General features: G+C 36.7%; 1 protein-coding gene across 11 annotated transcripts in view; it reads right to left on the reverse strand.

The window, feature by feature from the left end:
* Positions 1-12,638, reverse strand: part of DMD (dystrophin) — a 1,047,400-nt gene that overhangs the window by 193,757 nt on the left and 841,005 nt on the right. For all 11 annotated transcript variants that reach the window (XM_050333288.1, XM_050333286.1, XM_050333290.1 and 8 more), the window contains one exon: positions 288-460. In XM_050333288.1, coding sequence (XP_050189245.1) covers positions 288-460 — 173 coding nt within the window. The remainder of the gene's footprint in view (positions 1-287; positions 461-12,638) is intronic.

A 12,638-nucleotide genomic window follows, 5' to 3' on the forward strand; every position in this document is an offset into this window, starting at 1 on the left:
GAAAAAGCCTACATTTAGATGGGGTACAGTTACTGTTTAAACATGCTAATCTGTCCCTCTGTAATTACAAAAGTTCATCATATGCCTCAAATCCTAATCCCTTACTATCATTTTCACACCAAAAAGCCTAATAATTCTTACAAAGTTAAGCCAACGTTCAAAGTAACACAATTCCAAACCAGACAAAAATAGTACTATCAGAAACAAAATGAAACCTTTTTACTTGCAAAATGCAGCATTCTGTCTTACACACCATCAGGAGGCTTTTGCTCATGTTCAGGTCCTACCTAATGTTTAGAGATTTCTTCCTAAGTTCACTCCATCTGAGGTTCATGTTATCCAGGCGTCTCTGCAATAGGGTTGCATCTTCAGAGCCTTCAAGGGACCTCAGGATTTTCTGCCCGTTTTCATCCAGGTTGTGAAAGATGTCAGTGTGAGCATCAATTTCCGCCTGTAGTTCCTATGGAGGCAACAGAAAACAGCACATGTGATTTCTTAAAAAAATCATAGAAACTATAATTTTTCAAAAGAGTGGAAAAATCCTCAGTGCAACACGGAGCACAGGTTTTGATTACTGCTTTTATGGCAGTACCATGTGCTGTACACACAGCCATGTTTCCCTTTCACGTGAAGGCCTTTTGCATTGAACACGACCTTTCTTCCATACAGAGCATACTGAGCAAAATGTAGACAGTTAAAAGTGTAGCCTTTGACAGGCAACAAAAGAAGGACAAGATATATTTACTGTGTTGACGAGGGAAAAGCAAACAAACACAAAACCCCCAGGGTCTCAGGTAAATCTGACCTTCACATGATACGTCTTCCTGTGCAACATTTTCAGTTTCAGCTGGGGACTGCAACACCGGTCCTGCTGCATAGCAATTCCAAGAAATCTGGGTGTCCGCAGCAGTGGAGCTTTAAAATGCCAAGTTCACTTACATTCTGTTGACAGAACGCGTTTTGGAGCCCAGGCCTCAGAAGTCAATAGCAATAAACAGCCACTTTGTGCTGTACCAAAACACTGGTTGGGGCCACGGCTGTAGGAGGGCCTGAGAATAGCAAGGACCCAGAATATGCAACTGGCAGCTCATGTTGAACAGCCAACTTTTCTTATCGCTCCGTAACTGCAGGCCAGCTCTACATTTTGGATTCATTTTTCCCCCTCATTTTTAGCACAGCTGTTTCTGCCAAAAGAACATTCTTTAGAGAGCTGCCTGGTACCAGCATTCCTGCCTGCCCACACGCTCAATGCAGCCTTTGTACGTTGGCTGCCCTTCTCCAAGACGTTTGCATGCTGCAGCTCCACAAGGTCAGATTCATTCGCAGGGAACAGTGTTTGAATTAAGCTTATTAGAAAGAATAAAAATAATAATAATAGTAATTTAAACACATATGTGCGTGAGCACACACATACTCCATACGCAGCCACATCAGCCCAAAAGTACCTTTACTTTCAAACAAAAAAGCACACAAAGACACAAAGAAAATGACCTAGTGAATAAAGCTCTGATTTTCTCCTGGGATGCTTGGGCACTGAGTTTCCTGGTGGTGGTTTTCTTCCTGCCCAAAATGGGAGTGCTAGGGACAAAGAGTGAAAGAGCAAGTGATGTATGGCATTTGAGAGCAAGACCCAGCACTGACTGAGCATCACAGATAGTCCCCAATGGAAATTTGTTGCAATTTTCTTTAGAAGAATGACTTTGAAGGAGGGGAGCACACAGTCTGTCTACTTGGTGTGTTCCTAATTGAATTGGTTTTATTTGATATTTTAAGTGCAATGTTAGCTGCACTGAATCATGAGTAGATTGTCCTTGTTCACCTACTGCTGTTCCAAATGTCCTTAACTGGATACCTATTCCTTGCACAGCAATGACTAGTACAGTACTTGGGGAAATTTTAAGGTAGGCTAGGAATGTCTTTGGTACAGTACAAGGGATTTTATCCAACTATTTTACTTATCTAAGGTCATCCTAGCAGGAAAGTAGTTAGGCATGAGTTTGGTATACATCAGAGGTAACTCTACAGAATATAAATGCATTGTAAATAGTTTATTTATTTATTTATTTATTGATGTTAAATAGGTAATTTATATTTTTTAAAATGCCATTATTAAGGTACATAACAATGTATAGTATTCCAGGTATGAATGCCCTTACTTGAAAATTTGTACTTCATTTAAAGTCTGAATGTTGTTAATTTCAGTTTTTATCTGTGATTCTTTATTTTTGTTTACTTGACTGAAGAATACTCCATAATTTCTTTCCATATATGCATTTGGAGATTTTATTTAAGCTGGGTTAAATATTACTATCCTTATGTAAACAGCCAAAATAACATGTAAGAAAGGATGAAGTTCACAGTAAAAAAGTTAACTTTTAATTAAGTCTGTATACTTCTGAGGTCCTTCCACATTTAAAAACTGATAAATCTATTCTGAATAGAAAGAATGAAAAGGTAAAAGAATTATATGCACTACCTCCTGCACAAAGTCCTTGGTTTTTAGGATGGTGATGGAAAGAGCTGCCTTTTCCTCTGAAAGAACATGTGCCATGAAACATGTTCAATAATGATTCACAGAAGGAAGCTGTCAAATCTATGCCCTCTTGGTGTTTTACCACACATATACTCATAGCAGTTTATAAGACAAAATTTTTAAAAAATGGCTTTCCAGATTTTGCTTGTTTTTAGAAAAAGTGTCTTGTAGTTTACACATTTTGTGGTTTTCTCCTGACACATACAAAATTCTGAAATAAATTAAGCCACATACTTTTTATTTCAGATTACTATATAGAATCAGAATACATCTGGACAGTTAAGTAGGCAACAGACATGAAAAGTGGAGTATTCTTAACAAAAGCTTAGTATTCAAGACTTGGTTTTCCTTTTTCCAAATTACTTGTGTATACTACACTACTTCTAATGCTCCCACAAGAAGTTTATTCCAGCTATGCAGGAAGCCTACACAGAAGCAAGGCAACAACAAAGATATTTACTCCATTTTGGTTGGTGCATTTTAGATCTTTTCTTTGTGACACTTTCACATCCCAAGAGAAGCAGAGAGTATATAAGAAAAAGATCTATATACCTTTTATTTATTTTCTGAAATAAATAATTTCCATGTCTCAAAAGTACAATGTGTACTAGATTCTTTTTCTTGGCAATGATAGAGCAGGAAGATCCACTTAACCTCAAAAATTGTCAAGTTATTTGCAAAATCGTGCCACAATTACACATTATACCTAGAAGTATACCACATAGACTAAATATATATTATTTATTACAGTTTTATCTTTTCCAGTGTGTTCAAACACATGGAGAGACTGAAGAGGATAAAAAAATCAATCCTTATATAATTCTACTGGGTTACAGTTAGACCATGTGCTGCATTTTTGCTGTAGTGTTTATTACTGAGGCTGTGTGGAAGAAGATTTCTATCTGCTCTTAAAAAAAGCTGAGACCAAATAAAAAGCATCTTTTTGATCACCAGTTACTGCTTAGAGTGAGCTGAACTGCTTGGAAAGAACTGCAAGTCCATCAAGCACAGATTTGTCTAAGAATTTCACAGTGAAATCCTCCTTTATTAAGATGAATTATAAAGTTAGATGATAAAAGATACCATAGTTTTTGTTTGTAGAAACTTAGCTGAATAGCTATTATAGGTTTCTTTTAAAAATGTGTATTTACTTTATTTTACTATATAGAATAAGTCTGGAACTAAGACACAGAGCTGGAATGATTGTCTTGAGGGAAACAACCTTCTTGGATAGGACAGGGTGAGGAAATTTGCTCTGGCTGTTTCACTTTTGTCCCGAGCCCTTGAAACCATTGCATGATTTATAGGGGGGACAAGTATGCTAGTGTTGTAAGAGCACACCCAATACTGTCAGAAAGCAAAATCTTTGCCCAGTTCAAGCATAATACTTGCCCATTTCAGCTGTTCCCCTTGGAACTACTGCTAGCTTTCTCCATAGGAGCCCACATCCTCACTGCCCTAATTCTTTTAGTAGGTAAAAGAAATTCATCTGTGGCTCCACAAGTTTTATTTTACACAGCACCCTGCTAAGCACAGTAGGGCTGTTGCAGGGAAATCTCATGCATTAAAAGTTCTGTCAGCTTCCACATAGCAGAGCTAGTCTTGTTAGGATTCAATATTGTTTGAGATACTTCAGCTGTAACAATTAATAATTGTTAGTATTATTCATGTCCCATGTGCAACACACAGATATGACATATAAAGGACATGAGACATGTAAAAATCTGCCATTATTTCAGCAATACATCTAGAGAAGGATTGGTAGTCTGGAAGTAAAATCAAGTCCTAGAAAGAAGGAATCAGTTATAATTCTTGGACTATAGATGAGTCATACTAAAACATGGAAATTAATGCAGCACAGCTGACAAAACATTTATCTTTTATACAAGGTAGAAAAAGTTATTTATGTAAAAATTTAAAGACATTAAAGTAGTTAAATCCTCCCCTACAAACTCAGTTCCATCCTTGGAATTATGCTTTTCATTTCCAGTGAAGCATTTTACATTTTCTAGATACTGTATAAAGTTACCAATGAAATAAATTACATTAATTGAGGTATGGGGGGCTCACAAAATTAAAGACATCATTAAATAAAAGCTACACAGAGGAAAAAAAAAGATCTCATTGACAGTAAATAATCAAATTGTCAGTCTGCATTGTTACATACATGTATGCAAAGCATCAGCATCAATGCTTGTGTGGTTATACATAGCTCAGAAGTACTATACTGTTTCTGTAATGCAAATACTGAAATAGCTGGAAAAGTGATCATAAAATGACTTAAAACAAAACAAGTATCACCTCTATAATCCCTCTCCATCTCTACAGTTTGCTTGACTAATAATCCCCTTCATATTTATATTAACAGAGCATACAAAAGTTAAGTAATTTCTGAAAAAAACCCAAATCAACTAAACACTTTAAATATCTTATATTAGCAGCATGTGCTTTCTAAACTTATACTAGTACAGAACACTTAAATGATGTAATCCCTTTTTTCTATTTTCCTTTTTTCCTCTTTTCCCTTTTTCTTCCTTCCACTTTTCTTTTCCCTTCTTCCTTTCCTCAATTCTTTTGCTCCTCTTTCTCTTCCCTTCCTCTTTCTTTCTTTTCCACTCTTCTTTTCTCCCTTCCTTTCCCTTCCTTTCTTTTCCTGTTTCTTTATTCTCATCTATATTTTCCTTTTTTCCCTTCCTTTCTTGCCTCTTTATTCTCCTTCTCTCCCTCTCCTTCCTTCCTTCCAGCCCTTGGTTTGGTTTTTTTTTTTGGTTGGTTGTTTTTTTCTTGGGGGTGGTGGTGGGGGGTGTTTGTTTTGGGGTTTGTTTGGGTTTTGTTCCAACAATATTACTGAGTAAAGCACATCTGTAGAGAACAGGTCTCTGTTCTATGGTCTTGAATGTGACAGAGCAGCTCTCAGGGCTCAGCACACTGAGTGAATTCTTAGCAACAGGGGTGATCTGCTGGCTTAATCAAAAAGGGCTCCCCTTCAAAGTTCTGGTTTGGATTTTTTGGTAACCTCCTTATGGTTTCTGCAGATGTAGGAAATGGAGTCACTGCCTGTATTTTGCAACTCTGTTCAGCACAGCTTAACACAGTTTAGATATGGATTTCAAATTAATCATCCCACTTGCTTTCATTTAAGTACATCTAAACTCCTTTAAATTTCCGATTTTGCCTAAAGCATTAAACTCTGTGTGAGTGTTCAGAGTGTATGAGATATTTTTCAAATGCCCTGGTAGACTCCAGCAACCTTTGGAGGCACAGAGATCCATGCACATAGCACCTCTTTCAGGATCACAGCTTCTTTTTCTGTCTGTTAAAGACAGGAATAGTTTTGTGAGCGTTACAGTTCTGGAGATGTTGAATTAATGGCTACAGCAAGGCAAGTCAAATGCATTTTAAGCACATGAGTGATAGATTCAGTGCAAGATGCACTTGATCTATTTCTTCATTTCTGGCAGTAGAAGGTCAGTTTGCACTATGCTTTATGACAGTCTGTCCTTGTGAGCTAGGCATTGCCATCAAAGCATTTGAACAGAAAGAAATGTATACTTTTTTTAAAACATTTGTCCTAGAATGAAGATACTGTGAATTAGAATAATGATGGAACAAAACAGTGAAGTATTTCTGCTGGTTTGCAAGACACTTCTGGTCCCATGGGAGTTCACGTTTTTAGAAGACATAGTTCTTCTAAGAACTGGCTGTTGGATTTAGTGGGTTTATTTTTTTTTTCTTTTTCTAAGCTCCCAGTTCCTCCATCAAGCTTTTAAGTAATTTTCTCTTCTAGTCCATAAGCAAAACTTTTATTGAGTCTTAGAATGAGAGCATTTACTGAACAATTTACATAATGATAAAAACTTCTCAAATGAGATTTAAAATATAATTAAAGGGCAGACTTACTGAGTTAAAAGCATTGTTGTGAAATGGTTATACATCATCATGGCAAGAAGCCTCCTATTCAGCCAGCCTATGGCATGACCCCAATTCCAGTCTGGTATGATTACATCTCTGAGTTTCATGCTAATTACTTGATTAAAAAGAACGATAAAAAGGTCTTTTCTATTGTGAAGATAAGCTTATGAATATAATTAAGGCATTTCTAGGTTCTCAACATATTTTTCAAGATAAAAAAGGGTAAGAGTTAGTCCTCTAAGAGAGAATTCACTGTTGATGAGTGGAAGCTAGAGGTATAACTTTTCACTGCAGAAAACAATCCATGTAAGTTGCATTTATCACTGTTATGGTTTAGAATACCAGAAGTCCTGGAATATAGATGTGACCAAACTTCATATTCAAATGCTACTTTCATCTAAAAGAAGACAAAAAAAGAGCTTTCTTTAGCAAATTTGGCCCTGTCTTCAGAAAATATTATCTTTCTAAACAGGCAAAATAGGCCTTCAATTTAGATTATATTCAGATTGCAAGAGACTTCAGGGTGCATCTAAGGATGCAGCCTTCTCTCGCTGACAGTAACTCTGCAAACGTGGCATGGGCTTCATTAACACTGAGCTACATCAGCTATGGAATTGTAACTCTTAAAAGCACTAATATAATCATTTGAACACATACTCAAGTCTCTAGTGTGCCGATCCTCATTCACAGGACTGACTTAGCACAGGGTCATGTATTCCTCTCTTGATAACAGTAAAATATTTTTTTAAGACTTCTAGCAATTAATTTGTATTCAATTATTACATAATTCCATGTGTTTTGGAGTTTATGGATTTTTTGGATGTGTTTTGTGAAGACTGACAAAAACCCCGAGTGACTTTCCTTTACATGTAATGAAAATGTGAATACATAGATAAAATAAAGAAACCGACCAATCTTTAAAGAAACAAATCTTTCTGCATTTAGAGTTTCATTTAGCATCTGATCCTCGCCATTAGAGAAATATAAACTATTCTGATAATTGTAACTGTAATGGAAATTGTTATTTTTACCATTTGTCTATTTTTCTTGTCAGTATATCTAGGATGGAAACCCTAAATAGAATGAAGTATTGTGTGTTTGAGGTTACACTAAGGCAGAAAAATTCCTCATGGACACAGTAATGAAGAACTTTTACTGTATGGTGTAACTGTGTGATATGTTACTAACATAGCCTGTACTCTCTTTCATGCAGACAAATCCAACAAAGCAAACAAAGCACATTTTTGAAGTAGGAGTTGCAAGTGTTCTGTATGTCAGGAAATCAGCCACCTCTACTGAGATGTCTAAGAATGGGTTTAGCTATCTGCCCTTGAAAACTCTGTATTTGAGGGTTGGGTGAGTAGGAGGGAAGTAGCATAAATGTGCATAGAATCACACACAAAGCAAAACTGTAAGACCTGTTACAAACTAGGATAGTTTTCTAGATTTTAGAAGGTAGTCTGCTCCTGACAAATATGCCGGTCCTGACCCAGGCACTTCAGAGAATGTCTTATCCCATTACACCTGCACATTCCAACAGCACACTCACTCTGTCAATCTTTTGGCAATCTTTCTGCAGCAAAATAATTATGCTGTTACTTTCAGTATATGTAATTTTCCCTCTCCCCATTTTCCAGAGATCAAACAGCAGAAGCATGAAGAACAGCAGCTCTGCTCTGCAGGAACATTTACCTCCACTTAGTTACTTGGGTAAGGTCTTAAAGTCCTGCTGGACAGTTTGGAGAGCATTTACCTCTATTAGTTCTGCTGACATTCCAATACTTGAAATCAATACTGATTTCCTTCTACAACAAGCAGCCAGAAAGGCTGCACAACCATTTCTAGGTCTGGAGAAAAAAGAAATATTACAAAAGAAGGAAGGACAGTTTTCTTCTCTTTCACCAACCCAGTGAAACATATCTGAGATCTATTATAAATAGCTATTCCTAGAAGAAAAATTATTTGTACATACAGAACTGTACATTTAAATAATATACCAAAATGTAACAGTAAGGCCTCTCATATTTTAGCACCTATGGGATTCATATATACTTTCATCCTTCCTCAAATACATTAACATATGCAATCTTCTTTCAAATCCTATTGAAATAAAAAATAAGGGCATTTTATAATTAAAAGAAATTATTTTGATTCTATGTACTATCCTAATTCCTTCTGTCACAAATAAATTCTGTAATCTTCTTTTCTTTTTAAAATAAAGTCTGACACTCTAAGTTGCTGTTGCTAATATTGTTGATGACTGGAGAAAAATAATTGTCATTATGAAACACCAGTTTCATAACATGATGTTCAATTAATTGTAAAAAAACACAAAAAATCTTATTAAAAAAGAACAACACAAAACATAAAGCAGAAAGTAGAGGCCTCATACATTACACATTATTAAAACTGGCTTGAGCAGAAAAATAACTGTAATGGTTTTAAGACTCCTTTTAGAAACTAGCATTGTTCCATATATAATGAGATTTCAATTAGGAATTTATACTGTTTCAAGTGTTTCTCTCTACCAGTGTGTAATATCTATTGCAATTAACTGTTCTTAATGAAGGACAGGTTAATTGGGACCCAGTTGTCATTATGCAAGAGGAAATGTTGCAAGAGCTCCAGAGCTTCTGCACATACTTGTGTCAAATCTTCCCTACTGGAGGTGTTCTAAGGCAAGCTCAGGGAGGGTAGAAACTTGGGTACCATAAAGGGCAAAAGTAGCCTTAATCTTGATTTTCAGTGTGAACACAGGTCACACTAGTATGGCCTCAGGATCTATTGACTTTCTATGTTTTAAGCAAGAGATGTCAAGAGAAGTTACCCCAGAGAAAACTGCTCTGTGGCAGTCAGCTACTAGCAAAGTCACTTCAATATTTGATGTCAGATGTTCCTGTCACCAAAAAACAAAATTCATCAGGAGTTGGTCAGTTTACTCATCAAAAATGAACACCAACTGCCATGAGAAAAGCTAGTTTTACCTTCCTGATGATGTTTTAACCTCAAGCCTGCTCAGTATGCGGGTACCAAATGTTTGGATACTGGTGAGAAGCCAAGAGGCCAAAGTTGTCATCTATGGCACCTTCCTGTGTAAATGGACACTTCTCTAAAAGCAGGAACAGGCAGAACCACAGAGGCTTGGGGGGCCCTGAACAGCTGTTGCCAGAAGAACTGACAGAGAGATGAAAGCTGTCAGTGTGGCCGCAGGAAGGAGCTGCCACCAACTCCAGCCCACAGTAATGCTTTGAGTGGAACCTGGAGCTACATGGCAGGCTTTCCCTCCTGACCCTCTGACCCAAAAGTCCTCAGCTGCCTGCTCACATCAACACTAACAACAACATTAGGGCTTCCACTTTTAAACCAGTACCGTGCTCCCATCAACACCCAAAACTCAAACAGCCAAATTAAAATGCATAGCACGACTTCTGGTCTAACTTGTTATTGTTACCCTGCACACTGTGGTGTTTAACCATTCGGTGTGATATTGTACTCAGGAACTGCATTGGCGAGGAATTTGACATAAAGATTCATTCCCATCAGTTTTCAGCTCAAAGAATTTCCATGACTTAAAGTTCTTCTGAACAACCTGAACCAAACCAGAAGTATCTTTTACATTATTTATTTTAGGTGATATAATAATGCATGTTGACTCTCTTGAAATAAGCAAGTAACTGGTAAATGTTCAGAATCTGGAAAAGGTATACATCTTTAAACAAAATCCTTCAAAACAGCAACTTTAACTATCATATTGCTTGGCCTCTCTGTGGCAAAGTCTAACCATGTTTTGTTGCAGCCAGAAATCAAAAGCAAAATTGAACAGGATGCCTGTATCAAGGGGTGTTTGAATAAGATTCACATCCTGAAAATAATTATTTGTTATTTTCTTGGATTTACAAGCAAGATGCATGTACTCCCACAGCAAATACAGTTTCAGGTTAAAGTGATAAATATCACTGAAAAAATAGTGCAATCACCAGCAAATTCTGACATGAGATAAACTTGGTTTTTTAATCTTAACATTTTTTTTAACAGACAGGTTATTTGGAAGTGAAAATCAACTTCTGTTCATGTTTTTCAGTTTGCCATTAAAAAATCAATTAATCCAGATAATTGAGTTCCTCAAATTTACCAGCTGAAAAAAAAAACCCACTTGTTCCTTCTATCTTCCTTTCATTCTGGTAAGAGAGGAATAATTCCATTATCATAACAAAAATTAAATAATTCTAATTCCAATATTGTATTGGTGAAGTCATGTAAGTGTTTTCATTTGGATCTAGATAAGAAAGTCAGTTCCAAGATCTGCACATCAAAACTGCCACCTGGAACCATTATTTATGCCTTTTCAAGACTTATTTATATCTTGTTGGAGCAAGAAATTAAAGTTTACCTGATTTTGGCCAAAATAAAGACTACACTGCTAATGAAAGACCACAGACAGAGAGACAAATGTTAACATCATTACAGAAATAAATGTAAATGTATTGATATAATAATCTTTTTTGTTTTCTGTCTCAAAATACACAAACCCAAAGCCAAAAAGCAAAGAAAAGTGAAATTAACACTTTTAAACTTAAAGTTATTTTGTACTAAAGAAGGAACAGAGGTAAGTCTGATGAGCAAACAGTAATGGAGGTAATATAGCAAATATCTATAAGATTAAAAAAACCCCAACTTTCCTTTCTAAATCAGACTCTTAAAACTTAAAAAAGAACTCAGGGCTTGGATCTGTTCCCAGAAGACAGACTACACTCTTGTCAGTAAGTCAGCATATCAGGCAGATCTTAAATACTGCAAGAAAACATTATTCTCTTACTTAAGTTTCTGTAGAGATCAAATATGCCTCTTCTACCATCACTCCAAAATATGCCATCCAGACCCCAGCTTATACCCTGGAATTGCTTTTGTAGCTCTTCAGTCAAGATTACTTATCAAATGCTTTATAAATTGCTGACATAGGACACTGCAAGTACTTGACTTCAATACTAATCACATCAAAGTTACTCTCATATTCATAAGGTTTTGATATGCTGTTGTCATTGGTCTCAATGATACACTAAATGTGACACAAACATGGGGCTGAGAGATGCTTCTTCAGAAAACAGTTAATAAAATAAGCCAGGGTACCACATATTCATAAAATTTATGAATGCACTCATAACCCCGGGCTTAAATATCTCAGGAAACCGAAGACTTTGCTCAAACATTCAGTCCAGCCACAGTAGTTATACCACCCAAAGCTGAAAAAGCCAGGTGCTGAGGAACGCTGATAGTACACTTTGTTTATGTGCACTGTGGTGGGTTGGCCTTGGCTGGATGCCAGCTGCCCACCAAGGCCAACCACTTGCCTCCTCAGCTGGCCAGGGGGAGAAAATAGAGTGAAAGGCTCAAAGGTGAAGATAAGATCGCTCATCAATTCCTGTCACTGGCATAATAGACTCGACTTGCGGAAATTAGCTTAATTCATAATCAATCAAATCAGATTAGGTTAATGAGATATAAAAGCAGCTCTTAAACCATCTTCCTTTCATTCCTTCACAGAATCATAGAATGGCTTGGGTTAAAAGGTACCTTTGAAGACCATCTAGTCCAACCCCTGTGCAATGAGCAGGGGCATCTTCAACTGGATAAGGTTGCTCAGAGACCTGTCAAGCCTGATCCTGAATGTTTCCAGGGATGGGGCATTCAGCACCTCTGTGGGTAACCTGTTCCAGTGGGCAACCTATTCTTACCACTTTCATTGTAAAAAATTAGTCCTTATATATAATCTAAATCAACCTTCACAGAAGCCACCCTGTAAGCCCTGCTACCAAACCCTGGCCACATAAACAGAATACATACACCTACCAGTTCTCACAGCTATCTGTATCAAGCTCAGAGACAGAAGCATCATTTTCAGGAAAAAAAAAATTACTTTGCATGCCCACTATTTCTCCTCTGTATATAAAGCAAATTTATAGCTTCCTTCCTTTATTTCTACATAAACATATAATATAAAATATATATGTGTTATATATATAATTATATATAGTATATGTAATAGTATATGTGTTTTACATATATATAATATCTATTAGCCATCTCCACCTGAGACAGAGCAAATTCAGCTCTAAGGGCTTCTCCTCATGTGTGTTCCATGTGCTACCAAGTACCTTGGTGGTCCTGCACTGGACTCCCTCTAGTATGCCCACAT

Source organism: Myiozetetes cayanensis, unplaced genomic scaffold (genome assembly GCF_022539395.1).
Source record: "Myiozetetes cayanensis isolate MyiCay16 unplaced genomic scaffold, myiCay2020 scf5-8, whole genome shotgun sequence".
Lineage (NCBI taxonomy): Eukaryota > Metazoa > Chordata > Aves > Passeriformes > Tyrannidae > Myiozetetes > Myiozetetes cayanensis.